The sequence below is a fragment of the Aphis gossypii genome, chromosome 2 (assembly GCF_020184175.1).
Source record: "Aphis gossypii isolate Hap1 chromosome 2, ASM2018417v2, whole genome shotgun sequence".
In the NCBI taxonomy this organism is placed as follows: Eukaryota; Metazoa; Arthropoda; class Insecta; order Hemiptera; family Aphididae; genus Aphis; species Aphis gossypii.
In genome coordinates, this window is record NC_065531.1 from 78000113 (window position 1) to 78018586 (window position 18474).

The following is an 18474-nucleotide window of genomic DNA, read 5'->3' on the forward strand; positions in this document are numbered from 1 at the left end:
TATAGTCCAATAAAATATAAATGCCTACAGATCTCAATGAGTTAGTTCTTTGCTTTCATCAAACATATCTTTGATTAATCGGAATCGGTGTGGAATTATGCGTATGATTGATATGTTAATTATCCAGATCGATTTCTGAGATACATTTTTACAGTCGACGATGAAGATGTAATCGAATAATATTGTCGACGAGTAATAATAGTAAACGATTGTGAAAACACGATGAGAAAAGCCCGGTTTCCCGACAGTTAATGCAATATATATATATATATATTTTTTTTTTTAACTACTGCCTATTACTAAAACAAAAGAGTATACTATAAGCCTATTGTACGTGTACGGTTAGATACGAATCAAAATGACTCTTTTTGTAATTACACGATGCACTGGGAGCTCGAGAAAATCCGCAATAACCTCTCAGCCCAGATCGTTATTCTGCGCAGTCGTATAGTTTTATTTTACCGTTCTGCACACGGCGACGTATTTTGTCTGGCACAGAAACCAATCACGTCTTCAAAAACCATAGCAGTTTTCGCCTGGGGAAGAATATTATAAATAAAACCAGTTGGTCACCGTCAATAAAGGAGTGGGGAATTTTTCGTTCATTCAACACCCTCACCGCTCGCATAAATTATTGACGTCAGGTCGTCTGACACACACTTCGTCCTTTTAAGGAATTCTCGTACAAATCCCCACCGTCTATAAGTATATACCATACACAGTTATATATCACATAAACGCCGCTACGACGGTCCTGTTATTATTATTATTATTATTTTTATTATCATTATTATTATTATTATTATTATCAACGCCGCTGTCGCTGAGTCTTTTATTTTTTTTTTCGTGCTATGTTTCTTCTTTTTTTTCTCATTTCCCGGTGTCATAAAATCGAGCTGCAGCCGTTTCGCGGTGGGCAGGCAGGGGTTTTCGGACATTATATAGGGCGTTTATGACGACGGAACGATCGTTTTTGTGTTTTCCCCGACGAAACATGTACACTGTGTACGTATTCCGAGCCATTTGCTTGGCGACCGTATTTTATCGCCCACGATTTTACACGGGGTGCTGTTACTTATAACCAAAAAATGTCACGGCCGGATCTTCGGAAAAACGCACTTTAAATATTAAAAACTATTGCAGACGCGGACCTATAAAGGCCATTCTGGAATGATTTCCCAATGGTGCTTTTTAACGAGAAGTCAATTTTGTATTGATCAGTCCGGGCCGCACAACGATGCCCATCAATTTACAACGCTGCAGTGATTATATTATTACCTACACACCGAGCAACGATCATAATGTAAAGCGATGTTACCATTAAATTAGGTAAACGATAGTGCGATAAAATTTATGACAGTCTATTTTGTCGTATGGCAATAATCTATTATAACATGACGTATCTAAGTATAGGTAAAATAAAAATGTATTTTTCATTAAATTAGTGTCACCTCAACTAACCGACTGATATTATTGTATTGATTATTTTAATAAATTATACTAAAAAAGTATAATACAATCTAATGTCATGCTTCGTTCTTTAGTATGAACAACAAAAATAAAGTTATTATTGGTCAACGAGTAAATATACAATTAAAACACATTTGATTTTCAGTCGCCTAGTTTCAATTCAACAGAAGATATTTTGTCAAGAAATTTACACTTTCGGTAATTTAACTCTACAATACTTTTCAAACTACACACTAAGAGATCGATGTGCATTGAATTTTTCTATGTCTTGAATTCTCTCAAAAGTTAATAGTTATTATACTGCTAGAGAATATTTATTGTTGTGTTCTTTACGACTTCAACAAACTTAGCTCGTTTAAGGAAATTCCTGAGTTTACACTATGAAGTGAGGTTGGTGGAGGAAAATTAATCTACATTGGCCTAAAAGTTACTAGTACTTTCGTTTGGAGGAAGGAAAGGCCGCGTTAAGTTGAAAATAATTGGCAAAGCATAGGAAATTGAAAATTGAAATATAATTGCTAAATTTATCGCTACCTAGATCATTATATTATACAAGTTTTACTACTTAGGATGTTATCAATATGATATTAACCGAAAAAAGTTTTCCCATCACTTAATTGCTGAGCCATGATAATAACAATAAGAGCCAGTAAAAACATCATTTTTGAAGCACCGGGTAGCGAATTAAGTTCATATTTTTTTAACTACATTTTATAATATCTATAGAAATTAATTTAATATTATTATAATATTAATATTAAATTAGTTTGATGGAATATGATGAATTAAAAACGGAACATTTTTATACTTTATTTTATTTTAAAGTAATGAAATAAAAATAATAAAATATCGAAAAGATAAAAAAAATATGGAATGGGTTTTCGTGTAAACAAAAATAAAATTAATGATTAAACATATGTAGGACAGATTAAGTATAGATGAATTTGATCGACTAGTTATTTTGGTAGTACATTACTATTATGCAAGCTGACAGTAACGATGAATATTATTGTTAAACCACTATTTGGCCAACTAACAGCAAAAGCTATTCTCAAAACACGCTCACTGTTATTTTTTCTTTTTCTTTTTTGTTAAGTAATTTAGTTCGTAAATAACATGGTCATAAAATAGCGGTCACGTTTCATATTCGTGATGCGACGCGTCTTGTATACATATATTTAAGAGTATCTATATAATATAATTTACTAACAGTCCCAAAATTTTGTCAGTTGATCACCCCACAAGTCATATAAAACGTTTGATGTTTACATGAGTAGAATATAATATTTGCGTTTTAAACGATCAAAATATGTAATTCATCAAAAGTATGATAAAAACAAAAATTTGAGAGTGATCGACAGCATATAAAACGAAAAAATGGGTCTAAGATAAAAATAAGAAAATTGTGCCACTTGGCGTAACATCCATTGTAAATAATATTGCAATTAATTAAACTTAACTCTAATCAAAAACATATGATTTCATATAATATATTTAATATAACTGTTTAACAATAAAATATAATAAATACGTTCATTTTATTCAAGACTAAACTTTTAAAAGTTTGTGATAAAGGTAGCAAAGACATCTGTACCCTAAACACATATATCATCGTAATATGAATTATCATACTATATTATATTAATATATAATATTATATTATTTTAAACTATAATACGTACTTTGTTTATTGGTTGAATTTTATTAAAAAAAATATCGTTTATCGATAAATATTATAATAATGTAATATAGTGATCAACACTTTAAATCTGTGTTTTTCGAATACTACAATACCAATAATTCATTTAATTTCTGTGTAAAATATTTATTTATGAAATTATTTTTTTTTTTTGTTACAATAATAAATTAATAGTTTATTGATCGTAAAAAGATAAACAATATTTCTACACTAACGTATGGGATTATCATAGTAATAAAAAACAATTAACTGAACAATGATTAATACATTGCTAAAAAAAAAAAAAAAATACTTTAAGCCTGAAATATTTAACTGCATAAATATAATAATATGATATCTATTGACGAATAATCGTCCTATTAATCAACAGTATATGTATATAATTTTTAATTTGCTATTTAATTTAAACTATTTTAGTTTCTTTTATTTTCTATAGCGTTTCTGTTTGGTTTCTTTCAAGACTTCAATAATATAATATTATTATGACGTTGTTTAAAAATGATGTTCGAAAATGCTTAACCTAACCTGACTTGAAAATACATACAAAAAGAAAAAACTATGCACCCAACGTTTGTGTGCATGACTGACGTAGTATACATATTACTTATTATTTATTATTATTATCAGAATTATTCCACTCACGTCCGTCTGACGTCTCGAATACGTTATGATATGACTGTACTACGACTATAACAACGGCGATATAGTCTTAAAAGCCACACCATCGGATTTACGATAAGTAAATGTTGCATGACACAACGACTTTATTATTATTATACGTTAGTCCATCGATCGGAAAGCCACATAATATTCATCATACCAAGACTAATTCGATATTATTATTCATCGCTGACTGCTCGTGAACCGAACGGGTCCGTTTATATACGTATATACTGCAATAGCGTAATGAATATAATTACTCTAAATCATGTTTTACGGTCCGTGTTCTACTTATTGTTATCATTATATTTTTTTTTATGTATATTATATTTCGTGAATAAAAAAAATAAACTCTTATACGAATTTCAATGCTTAAATCACGCAAGAACAATACGGCCGTTCGACGTGCAGACGATAAAATCGAACGGCCGTGTGTTTAGGAGAAAAAAATTTCGAGTGTTCAAACATTATATTATATATACATATTATATACATTATACATACAACATACACGGTACACACCTACTGCTCAGAGGGGGTGGAGGTTAAAAACGGGCGTGTTGTGAAAAAAAAAAACATCGCCATAACTCCTTGTGTTATCGTCGAAACGCCGGAATGCGTGCGTTATTAATACTACCCCCGAGTTCACTGCGTATCGGCGCTAAAAATCTAAACTATAATGTGATCTACCCGAAATAATTACACCGCGTACACGTCGGGGCTTAATTAGTGGAAGTACGGTTTTCCGGGACACAGGATAATAATAATAATAATAATAATAATAATAATTACAATAATAATAATAATAATAATCATAATATTGTAAGGGGCGGCGCAACGACTTGATAGTAGTTTTAAACGAGTGAACCGTCAAACGATTATACAAGTCCCACTAATAAACAACTAGACGGGCGGCTGAAATACAATTGTATAATTATTGTTATTAATGAATCATGACGATGTGCGCGTTTCTTTAGGTTACCCCCCCCCCCTCCATAACCTGGTGAAAAACGCCCATATCGGAAATGAAACGGATCCGCAAATCCGTCTCGCGTTCGCAAGATATCTCGTAGATTTTAATAATATAAAATTTCACCGTTGAATTCTGCCACCGACCACGGCGATCAATATAACTGAGTGTTTTATGTCACTCTACGTATATAAATGCTCGGAAAATCCTCGTACCTAATGGCCGTTTCGAAAACCTTCGCGTAAAACGACCGACCAAACGTTGGCGGTCGTGAAATAAATGTATTATATTAATATCGTATGCTTAATATTATGTAATATATATATAATATATGTACAGCACTAGATCGAGAAGTTACGTGATTATAAGTTATAACGCGTATATTATGTGAATTTGTGTTGAAACTTACTTAAAACTAATACGACTAACTCGATTTCTAAGAGCATTGGCAACGGAATTACACACCGTTTGACTTAGAACTTTTGATGTGCTGACAACGCAGTACCTACTTCGTCAGACAAATTACACGCGATGAGAAACAAAAAAAAACAAATTAACTATCTCGTCTTAGCGGTGCAACAATAAGTACGGTGCTGTGATGTTAACTGTATATCGCAATTGTTATCGCCCTTCACACGAGCAAACAGAGCACTCTTAATCTGACGTGTGTGAACACTCGAGTACCCAATACCTACGTTCATATATAATAATAATGATATTAATAATATCGGGGTAAATATCATTTGCCGTGATGAGCAATCGATCAAGGATGCGACTCGTTTGCGCTCATTTGCCTTTTACGATACTTTTACGCACACACATTTTAGGTTTAAAATAATAAAGGTACTACTCGTTTGCGCAAAAATTCCCTAAATTATAATTTAAAAGTATAGAAATTGTACTAGTCTTAGTACTTTATGCTATCGACATAAGATCATAAAATCCATCAGAAACTTTGTCAGGTGGTAAACTTGATCCAAAAAAGCATTTTATCCATTTGTAAATTTGAAAGTCATTATTTAAGTTCTCGCTCGATAATATTTTGTGTAGTTGAATATGACGTCTAAACCAATTTCGGCCTGAATTAAAGTCACAATACTAAATTTCGCAGTTAGTGAAAATTTGCAATAGTGCATTATCCGCAGATCAACGTGAAATTTGATTAAATTTATAAATTCATTATATTACTAGTAATTTGAATACATACGTATATTGACGTGTTACTTAAAAACAAAACGCCACGGGCTACTTTAGGCGGCAAGTCCAAATTAAAAAAATATCGAATATACGTGTAACTAAGTGTTCAAATTTGTGCTCAAACGAGTCGCCGATATCTAGGCGAAAAATTTGGATGTGCGCAAACGAGTCAGTCCATCGAGTCAGTGGACGTCGGTCGGGGTCGGGTTAAAAGGTCGCTCGCGGTTTATTTACTCGTTTCGTTTTTTTTGACACTTACCTTGGGCCGGGGCGTAGATGTTCAGGTAGAGACAGTCCTCGCTCTGGTTTTGCAGGTGCGGCAACAGACGGCGCAGGTACTGCAAGCGGCCGCGGGCCATCGTCTTCAGCGCGGCCGTGTCGTTGGACACGTTGGGCAACCGTTGCGGGCACACCGGCCCGAACCGGTCGGCCACCTTGACGCCCGACCACAGCGAACCGGTGACCGGCGGCATGAACCGGAGCGAGCCGACCGGCGGCGAGGCGTACGGCACGCCGCGGAACACCTCCACCGCGTCCAGCCGCCGGTTGTCGGGCGTCACGATCACGCCGCTCACGTCGCCGTACTTGGTGCGCACCACCCGGCTGGACGTGAGCGCGGCGCTGACGCCGCCGAACACGAACGCCACCAGCAGCCACCACGGCGGCACCATGATCGCCGTCACCACCGCTGGCCGGGCGGCCGACGGCGACGGCGGTGGCGACAACGTTAACAGTGACGGTCGCACGTCGCGACGACGGACATCGCGTCCACTACGGCACTTCCGACGACGTCGCTTCCGCCTCCTCCTCCGCCGCCGCCGCCACTGCCGTCACTGACGTCCGGAATCGCGGCCCGCGACGACGTCGATCCACCTGCACGGACAAACGAGAAAAGAAAACGTTAACGTTTTTTATGACATCGGATCCGCGAGCATAGTTATCGGATAGTTATTTTGTTTGTTTGTCGATTACTATTCGGAAATAAACCGTGACATCTCCAATCTAATGGTCGTCTCGTAATATTAATGACATCTCCACTTTTATAAACGATAGGCATAATAATATATAATAGTCTATAAATTGTGGTTTCCATATTAGTCGACATATTTTATAAATAATATGGTTTGAACACAACGACAATATAATCTTGGCTCTTGTATTAGAATTCCAAACATACCCGAACCTCCTGAGCCAACATGCTTAACGATATGTTCATTACCACAGGGATTATCTTGTGTATGTATGTATATTTACTACATACAATATACATAATATGATGTAAATACTAGTAAATATCTAGTAAATACTCACAAGTCGCTATACATACATCACTGCTATGCCGAGTACGATAAGGTTCGTTTACGAACGCAGACTACGCGTTTTTAGGATCTAAACAACATAATTCGGTTTGGTTCTCTGGTAAAAATAGCTGACCGACTTGGATAGGACCGACAACTACTTTTTTTGAAAGAACAAATGAGATACTGTGCAAAGTATACACCCAAACGCGATTACGTGTTTTGGTTTTGAGTTAATATATGCATAATTGAAAAAAATAAAACAAACATAATTAAGTAAAAACAATACCTCTATGCGCATTATACAACTTTATACATTTATGAATAATGAATATGGCTTGGTAATATAACTAGTATACGTTTTGGAAACAGCTGTGCTTAAGTCCCCCTCTTCTTTGAAATTTGTACATTATATTCTGTGTTTATAACATAAATATTATATTAATAAAATAATTATTTATTTTGTAATGTGTCACACAATTATATTTTTATATCAAAATATAATATATATAGCCTTCAGATGTCTAGATCTAACTATGTTAATAACAATATTATTTTGTAACAAATACGTTTTATTCATATTTTATTTAACTTATGATTGCATACTCATTATTGATTAATAACATCTTGTTAAAAATTAATTTAAGTGACCAATTTTATTAATACTTGTATTTTATTTGTGGATTACAATTTTACGAACCAGTGAAAAGACTTTTAACTTTTAAACAAATGTAATCAAGGAACTTATGTAGTTTAAATGTTTATTTTAGGTACCTTTGGTATAGGCTTATTTTATTAGCCATTTTATTGTTTGTATATATCAAATGGTACGTCATACAAAGGATTTAATTAGAAATGTAGCTAGAGAAAGATATTTTTTTTTTTAAATCCAAGGTAGGTAATTGGTTAATATTTGTTTTAGAACCTCGACCCCTAATACAGTCGCAGTTCATTTAACAAAACTACAGTTCTCTCGGATGTTTTGTACACTCAAAATTATTTAATTTGCCATCTAGTTTTAGACGCATTCGGGAGTAATGAAAAAGTTAAACTTTTGCGACATATTATTATGTTATAGGTAAGTATATGTATGTTTAAGCGACGTCTTTGTGGCGTAGTATACGAGGGATCCGTAGTACAACATTTATGGAACACAGTGACTCGTGATAATATGACTTAACTCGTAATAGATATAATATTATTATTGTTATAATAAAAACAATGTACACACATCTTTCATTTTACCAGCATCAAAATCATATGCGATACACTGCCCAGTGTCAGAATTCAGCAAATACTGTATCAATCTTATTACATTTTAAAAGTTATGGTTCGTTCGGAAACTTTCAAATTATCCGCAAAAATCGTTGTTGATAATAAAACGTTAGGCATAATAAACACCGACCAGAACATATTATTATAGTGGGTTACGATATATTATGACGATGACAAATGACGTTTGGCGACATACTTTTGATCGCTAGCGGCTGAATAATGAATAACCCATGTGGACTCGTGAAAAATCAAAAATCTCCGAACCACCATATATATAAATATAAATATATATATATGTGTGTGTGTGTGTGTGTATACTACTTCTGATCGATCGTTTCGCGCCGAGAAAGGACCGCGGACGTCAAATTTTTCGCTCGGTTGAAGGGCGGTAGGTCACAGTCATTTCCACTTCAAGCATACTCCTTCCTCTTCCCACATAACCTCCCTTTACTATATACGGAACATCAACGTCTAATTTTGAATAGCGCATTTATAACACAGATTCAATTACACGAGGTAATTTAAAAATAACCATAATAACCATTTTTGTATTTTACCTGCATAATGTTGTCAGGTGCTTACGATTACCAATTACGTCGAGTTCACGTCTGTGCAATGTCGCAAACGTTTGGCATTAACAAAGTTTTCGCTATAATTTAATATTATATGTATAATATAATATTATAACTACTAATGGGCTACACATATATATTAAATTAAATGGGCATGAATCAATTAAATCAAGTCACTTGGACGACATGTGTTGCAGTAACATAATTTGAAATGGTACTAGCTGTAAAACATAATAGGCAACTAAATAGAATACACAATTATAAATATTATCACTGGATTATCGTGATTTATTTTTACTGAGATATATAACCTACATTGAACGGTTGACTAATGAAACTATAATGTGGATTATTGCCGTTAATCGTTCATTATGTTATACACAAACAAAAACGCACACGTATATATAATATACATAAATATATATTATTAAGACTTTAATGGAGCAAAGATTTTATTAATCTGTCTTTCCAGTTATTCCTTAAAATATAGTTTAAAACTCTCTAATACGATATAATGTTAAATCTTCTACGATGTTTAATTTTAGAAAATTGTAAAGTCATAATTTTTAATTGGCATATTATAACTAATTATTTTTCTAGTAATACTTTATAGGATCGCGAATAAAGGAAGGAGATCTACTTGTTGTATATATAAGTATTATGTATAACGAAAAAGCACTAAATAGGTACCTAATTTGCATTGTCGAATGGTATACGTTCATCGATGTATTTTATCAAACAAGGTTCGAAAATTCTTATAACTGCATATAATAACTATACATCACATCATATAATTAAAGAACTTATTATCAATAACAGAAAATATATTTTATAGTTGTCAATAATGTTATATTACATTTAAAAATTGTGATTCTTCAAACAGAATTCTCACGAAACCATGAATATCTATGTAAACATTTAAAATGAAAAAAAAATATCTTTTTAAGCACAATTTTTCAAATAATAATATTAATAATATTGGTTTCAATAATTTTAAATTTGAATATGATTTACTTTCAGCAAAATTATATTTCAAATAGATTAAGAACAATTAACGTCAAATAATTTCACAACGATATTAAACAATGTTCGCACAACTATAAATAATTAATCGATTCAGAATCACAGTCTGTGCTTACGAATTAATTGTAATTCGTTATTTTTCAGCAATCAACAAAAAACTTAAATTCAAAAGAATAAAGATTTTAAAAACATCAACTTTAATAAAATAATAATAATAATACTTTCACAATTATTTATCGTAATGAATATACGTGATATTATACACATAGTTATTTTATTGTATTAACATGCCTCAAATTATCAACTTACGTTATAGTCGTTCATACATGTTTCTTTTATTCATAAATTCTTTATTAGGCGTATATATTATTTAAATATAATGTATAGTGATAATGGTGTTCACGTAGATTATTTTGTATCATTACACTACCTTTTAATCATCAGTATCATTTTATTGTGGTTTTGAAGATTTTAATACGTAACACATAGAATATAACTTTAGGGGAAAAAATAAATATTGATTTTAATGACTTTGATATTTTATCGATTTGAAAATTTTATAAAATACACTTTTATCCATACTTGTTATTCGGCAATACATGTGCTTACTATTTTCTAGTATTAACAGAGTGCTTATGATATTATGTATTATTTACAACTTTTGTTGATTTGATAACTTTATAGGCTATTTTGGTAGTTTTAAAAAATTACAATAATAAATCAATAAATCATTAAACGTCGTAGAAGCTAAATGCATTTCCACACATTAATATTGATGGTGTAATTAAAATAAATGTTGTTTTTAACAAGATCTTAATGAGTTTATGACATTTCCATAAATATTTAGTATCTAATTTTTGGACACTAGAAAATGCATAACTTTTTTGTCGGTTCATAATAATTAATAAAGTAATTATTTTGAGATGTGTTTCTTTTTTTAAAAACAAGATCATAATAATTTAAATGTAACTAGTTATCATTTGTTATTAATTTTGAAAAATTAAACGTCTAAACTTGTTGAAGGACATTTTTTCCATTGTAGAATCAAGTTTCTAGTTTTTTGTTAATCTGGAGTAAGAGAAACTACACGATATATTATGTATTTATAAAATATTTCTTGCTCTAATTTCACTGATACAATCAATAAAATTATGTAAATATTATGTAGCTTAACATTTTATCGTTAACAACAATTTAGTGAAAACGCGTAATTACATATTAAATATAATAATCAATCTGACATAATAATAGTATACATGACGTTCATAAATAACAATTACTTAAAAATTTAATCAAAACACTCCTTTCTATGTTTTTAATTTTGTGTTTTTTTTTTTGTACAATTTTAAATCTCACAAGTACACACCTAACATTCACTATAAGCATGAAAAATACTATTTTATTTTTATAATATATATATTTAAGTTATAGATTTTTTAACTAAATATAGTATTTTAAGAACCTTATTTCTAAATTCTCACATTTTTTTAAACTATTTATCCTGTCATATAGTGATACAAGCTTTTGTTTTTGATTCTTTGATTATATTTTGCGGGCAATTTTTATAAGAATGTTGATATTTAATAATAAATATTCAAACAAGTGGTTTTTTAATTATTTAACTATATCTACTAAGGATAATAAAATTGGCTAACTCAGTGGTTTTATATGAAATATAGAATGCAATATTATTTGGTTTAGTGCTTATTATTCTCAGACAATGTTTATGAATTATATAATATCATTATTTTAGGAATATAAAAATATACTTTAATTTTCAAATCACAAAATCTATATTCTTTTAACCTTTTATAATATCATGGACAATTTTCCTTAGTATTTACATAAAGATTAATAACTCGGAAATCATTACTTCAAACTTTAGTTTATTTACATCTTTATTAAAAAAAAAAAATCTAAATGATCTGCTTCAACATTTACACTAAACGAGTAGTAACATACAAAATGGACGATGTCTCTTACAATAATATATTTTTAAATAATTAAGAATACCCAATATTAAAATTCTTATACTATAATAAGTGATCAAATAAAAAACTTGCTCTCAGTATAGTACAGTATATTTCGTCTATGAACAGTCCATTTTAAGACTCATCTGTGTAATAAATATGAATTCAATGATAATTCATTACATATTAAATACAATTTTGAAAATTTAATATTTCAAAGCATATTTTTATGTTATCAGTAATTCATTTTTTTTATTACAAATATACTGGTTGATCGATTTAATTTTTGTCAAAAATAAATCTGATTTAATAATTAATATTATAATTTTTTATTGCTGATTGCCTCATAAGCTAACCGTTGATATCAAAACACCATAGATTGGTGTGAAATAGGTTCAAGGTATAAATAGATTTTAATTAATCTCAATACTTTTTAACTACTTTTTCGTTGGAGGATACATTTTTATGTAAAAATACCGTCATACAGTATTGTCAAAATGTATTCTCAAAATGTCAATACCACATACAATATTGATGTTTCTTTCTTTATTTAATATACAAAAAATATATATAATAAGAAAAATTGACTATTTTATTTTTAATTATTAAGTAATTAAATAAAAAAAAAAATAGTGAATTTTTAACGACAAAATAATAGGAAAAATGTATTATTTTGATGAATTTTATGAAAATATTACTTTAAACACTTATGAAAAAAAGTCTGTGTATTTATTTTTAATACATATTTATAATAAATTGAGATATTAATAATATAATATTACATATTCAAGTTCTGTTACTAAAAACAAAATTTTAAACACACATACATCAAAGTAATTTAAAAAAAACGTATCTATAAATATTAGAAACAAATAAAAGAAATATTATATATGATAATGAATTATAATAAATATATCGTATATAATAAATACTTGAATATGAATATTAATTAAAAGTCAAATATCCGCAGTTATAATTTTCTAAATTACAACAAAAATACAATTTCTCAAAACGGGGCTTGCATATAAGAATTTGTTTTTTATATTAATTAGATAACCTAACCTATATTAATTAGAAAATTAGTTCATATATTTTATTTTTTATTTCTTAAAATACCTACTAATCCATTCGATACCATTAACTATCCATCAAAGTTGAAAATCCAGTCATTGCATCTAAGAATGACTTCAGTCAAAAAAAAAGAAGAATAAAACAAAACATACACATAATTTTAAATGAGTATAATTAGATTAGTTAGATTTAAAACGATTTAAAATGGAAATGAGCACGATTGGTAAAAGATTAAGTATAATGAATTTATGATATTTATCGTTTCAATTAAAATCCATCATTCCAATACAAAATAGGTTATTAAGAAGTTTAGTAATAATATTATAATGTTTTATCAGTTATCCGATTTAGGTCGTATGTCATTCTAATCTTGAAGTGTCAAATATTGTTTTCATTTATTTTGTCCAATTGTTAGTTGACATGCGCCTTATTCCCGATAAAAAGATGCACGACTACCTGTATTAACTTATCCAGAAAAATTACGATTTGAATGAAACAAAACCACAGTGTTGTGTTTTGTGTGGTCTTTCATTTCAATGTTTTTTTGAAATATTTTATGTTGTATTTACCGTCAAATAAAAAGATTTTTTCATTAATATACATACTACAACATTTACATGAGTAAACAGTGAACTGCAAAAAAATGTAATACTTCCGTAATTTTGATAATGTAATGTATTCAAGCTATTTATACACAGGGAATTGTTTATTTTTTTAAGTGAACTAAGGCAGCATACATCAAGAGTTGTTAATAATTTATGCTTTGTAATTTTTTTGTTATTGTTGTTTTTTTTTTTAAAAAAACTTTTGTCAAAATTCTTCATAATAAAATTATCATAAAATTAATATGTTTTCTTCTTTTATAACTCCTCAAAAGCTAAAAAATTATTTATCAGACTGAAAATAATAATATTTTCAATAAAAAAATATTTAACAAAGATAACATGATTTTCAAAATGTTGCCATAAACTACTATTATGAGGATACTTGACTTATCTAAAAATGTTACGAATATTATATACGAATGTCTCGATATAGTATTATTTTACTTTCATAATGAACTTAATTATTATTCCAACATATTGAATTAAAAAAAAAATAAAATCATCTATCTAAGAAAGAAGTTTAAATTTTAAAAAATTAAAAAATAATACGATTCTAATATAAAAATATCATAAGTTCAATTTTATAACTATTCTATAACAATAATATTACAATTCATATCATATAATTCAATATTTAAAAGTCATATTTAACAATTATTTCAAATAAAAATAATTTACTATAAATTCATGTGTAATCCAGATTTTATTTTCATAATCAATAAAATAAAAAAATAATTTTAATATTAAATATTTAATACTGATATATCTTATTTTAAAATTATTTTGACCCTTATATTTTTTAATAAAATATAAATGTTTAGCATTTTTTGAATGGACATTTATTTAAGGATATATCACAATCATATAAATATAAAAAAAAATTAAAAATCAATACTCTTTACAGAATTAAATATAGGTGGGTATATTTTTTTTAATTGAAAGAACAGCTGCATATTTTCATGTGCCAATTAATGTAGATAAACAATACGATAATTAAATTACATCGACGTCGTTCTGTAGGTATAGTTCGTCAATATTAACTGGATTTAAAAAACAAGTCGTGACGACCAAAGTATAAAGTAAGAGTAAATGCAAAATATTGTTTTAAGTTTACCATGTAGCACTATATTATGTGGATGAGTGTATAAAATATTGATTAAACGTTAATTCTATATTATTTAACATTAAACGCTATATATAATATGTAAACGCGTATAATTAATTTATATTTGTTATTAAGTATTAACTGTTGCTACTTCATGAAATCGTGGAGATGTAATCCTAGTTAGGGAAAGTGTATCCGACGTTCATGAGTTGCAAACGAAACGCTGGAGGTGTAAAAAAAAAAAAAAATATTGAAAAATATTAAATTTAATTACGCGCCAAGTTTGTAATTACAAACTTACGTTAATGTGTTTTCTGCATACAACTCGATTTCATTAGTTGGATTGTCGGGGTGATATTATGTAAAGTAAGTGAAAATAATTAACGTTTTATACGTTATCGAATTTTGTAGAAATAATATATGTGGTTTAATAATTCGTAAAGGATTCCGGATCACTGAAACGTATTCTAATTTATATTAAACTTGCAATAAGCCATAACATGCATTCAAAACGAAATGGATTCGAAATCGCAGAATATGCATTTGTAATAATAATACACGACTACACTAAAACTGCAGGATGATAATAGTATTGTAGTTAGGCAATGTTTACTGGCTACGACTGTTAAGCCGTATCGCTGAATTAGACAAAACCTAGATTTTTATTAATTATTATAGATTATATATTCCATTACTATTTTTATATTCCGAGTCAACTATTGATTTAGTTTTTTTTTTAACTAAACGATAAATAAGGATTCGTAGATCACGATAATATAATAATCTACAAATGGTACCACCGACATTGGATATCGTTGAGACAAAACGTTAACCACTATTATTTTAATTATCTGTACGGAGTGCTACAACTGAGAGTATTCATATTTTTGAGTGATGGACACTATTCGACATTTTTTTTACAGTTACAAAATACTAAATAATAATAATATGAATGTACTAATGGAAGATTTTCCAAATGAAGGTATGACGAGTTTGTTATTTTAAATTGAACATAAGAAACTATTTTTATACACAACATGTATATTATTTACTTATTATAATTTAATAAAATACATATATTTTTAATTTCACCAATACATTAATAATTTTTATTTTTCAATCAAACACTCCTTTTTTTGTGGTTATTTAATTACAGCATGGTATCTAGAAAAGACTAGGTGGAACTAAATAGATACGTCAGCACAGTCTCCGTTATTTCTTCCACTCCAAATTTTAAATTTTTTATACATGATTAAATAATTAAACAGCAAATATTCAATTACAAACGACGAAAAAAAAAATGTTCAGTTTTCAAAATTTAATTAAAAAACGCAAATCGACATTTTAAACACATTTTACAGTGCATAAAAAAGAGATCTATATGCATTTTCCATAATACACAATAAAATACAATTTTGTTTTTAATAAAAAATGGTTTATGTAAAAAAAAAATGAATTGGTAGATTATATGTTATAGTATGTAAATAAATACAATGGATTATAATTTATAAAACATCTTCTTGGTTAGATTTATGAAGGTTTTTATGAAATATATGAAATATTATTATTTTTAATACAACAAAATACATATGATACATATACATGACGATGTCCTTGAGGTACACAGAATAATTGAAATTAATACTATAAACGTCTGAGTAAATTAATTTTATATGACATATTTTTAATTTTATTGATGAAATAAAATGTATTCACTTTTATGTGATTTTCTGATATCTTTATATTATTATTATTTAAAATATTCAAACATTTTTGATGACAATTACTTCTATTAAGTTTTTCGCTAAATTAAAAAAGTCCTGTTTTCTAACGTAATGTTTGGCAGAAGAATACAAACAATTCTCTTCAATTTTAGCACTCAAAAAGGTACCAGGTTTGGAAATAAAACGAACAAAGTCAACTTCTTCCAAACACGAAAGACTGTTATAGCAACTGAAATAAATTGAACAAAATTTAAAAGGACGCGTTAATGCATATTGACATTTGTCGAATAAGAGCATAGTAACATCTCTAAGATCAGGTGAATGAATATTTTTTTTGCTAGTGATGAGAACATTTACAATGCTAAAATAGAAATTGAAAAAACATTTATTCAATTTGATGAAGACTTGAGAAAGATAGAATAATAAACATTCGAAAACTTTGTTTCAAAATCTTTATTATAAATATTAGCAATGTATCAAAATAATTAAAGTTTTTGGATGTATTGTACATTTAATTTAAAGTAGAAATAATTTTTTATATGTAATATTTGTATTTTTTTGTAAGTGGAAAAAATGTGAGTAATTTACAATGTGCAACGTATCAAACAAATATAAATCCAATAAATGTATGTTTTATTACATAACATATTAGAATAGATACATACATTTTTTTATTGTCATCTCGTTTGGATAATTGATCAAAAGTAGAAAAAAAAATAATTAAAACTATAGACTAGATAGGTATTAAATAATTTTTGTTTGATTTCAATAACGTCCAATTTAAATGATTAAATGTTTTATTTCACAAAGACGCGTTTTCTTTATTTTTAGATGTTAGAATCAATTCATATACCTATTAGCTAAATCTTAAATTGATTTAAACAGATACACTTTGCACTGTGTTATATATTCTACTTAACAATTGAGTCATAGCTATAAAAAAAAAAGCGGATTATAGTTTTCCAAAAGAAGCTAATATTTTTTTCTTTCATCTCTCCGTCACTATCTTCCTTTAGCCGTCTATTTTTATACTCTTCTCTCTACCCTTGACTCTTTTACTAATTCTTCTTCTAATACAGCTTTGTCTAACCTATATTGTTTAATCTTAAAATTTCATATATTTTACAAAATATCTGATATCATATTATGATGATATCTGATAAAATCAATTAATTGGTCTTATTTATTAAAAAAACATGGTAACTGTTCATTGAAAAACAGCAATAAAAATGTTTCAAATAGTATTACCATTATATAACTATATGATATGCGTACAAATGTTACGTGTTTCAATGATAATTTCTCAGTCTTGTATTCAAATATATTTTTTTCATTATTATTTGAATATTGTTTTAAATAGTTTTTTTTTAAGTTTTTTAAATACGTATTCTGAATATATTTAAAAAAAAAAACTTAAAAAGTAGCTTTAAATTTCAAAGATATACTTTTTTAATGTGTTAGAAAATACATAGTCTCAATACCTTATTACTCGTTCATCCGAAAACGTAAATATATATTCCGAGAATTACAGTATTCTTTATAAGACTACAAAGTTGATACTCTTTTACTAACGATCGTTCAATCTTCAATATGTATACAACCAGACGAATATACGATTTGTACACACATTACTCAAAGCACCTTCATATTACCTTAATTGATGTTGTTAAAATGGATCATTTGCAACGCACTTAAGCTTTTCATTTAAATTAACTATTTGGAGTTTTTGTTCGAACAAATATGGCGACGAATCTCATTAGAACTAATCGATTTTCTATTAACATAGTTAGTCACGATATCTCATAATAACAAACTATAAATACGTGAATATTATT

The 18474-nt window shown here is 28.5% G+C and overlaps 1 protein-coding gene across 2 annotated transcripts in view; it reads right to left on the bottom strand.

Moving 5' to 3' along the window:
* LOC114131757 (neuroligin-4, X-linked-like) overlaps nt 1-18474 on the bottom strand; it is a 502436-nt gene that overhangs the window by 259348 nt on the left and 224614 nt on the right. For both annotated transcript variants that reach the window (XM_050199849.1, XM_050199848.1), the window contains one exon: nt 6256-6869. In XM_050199849.1, coding sequence (XP_050055806.1) covers nt 6256-6667 — 412 coding nt within the window. In that variant the 5' untranslated portion in view covers nt 6668-6869. The remainder of the gene's footprint in view (nt 1-6255; nt 6870-18474) is intronic.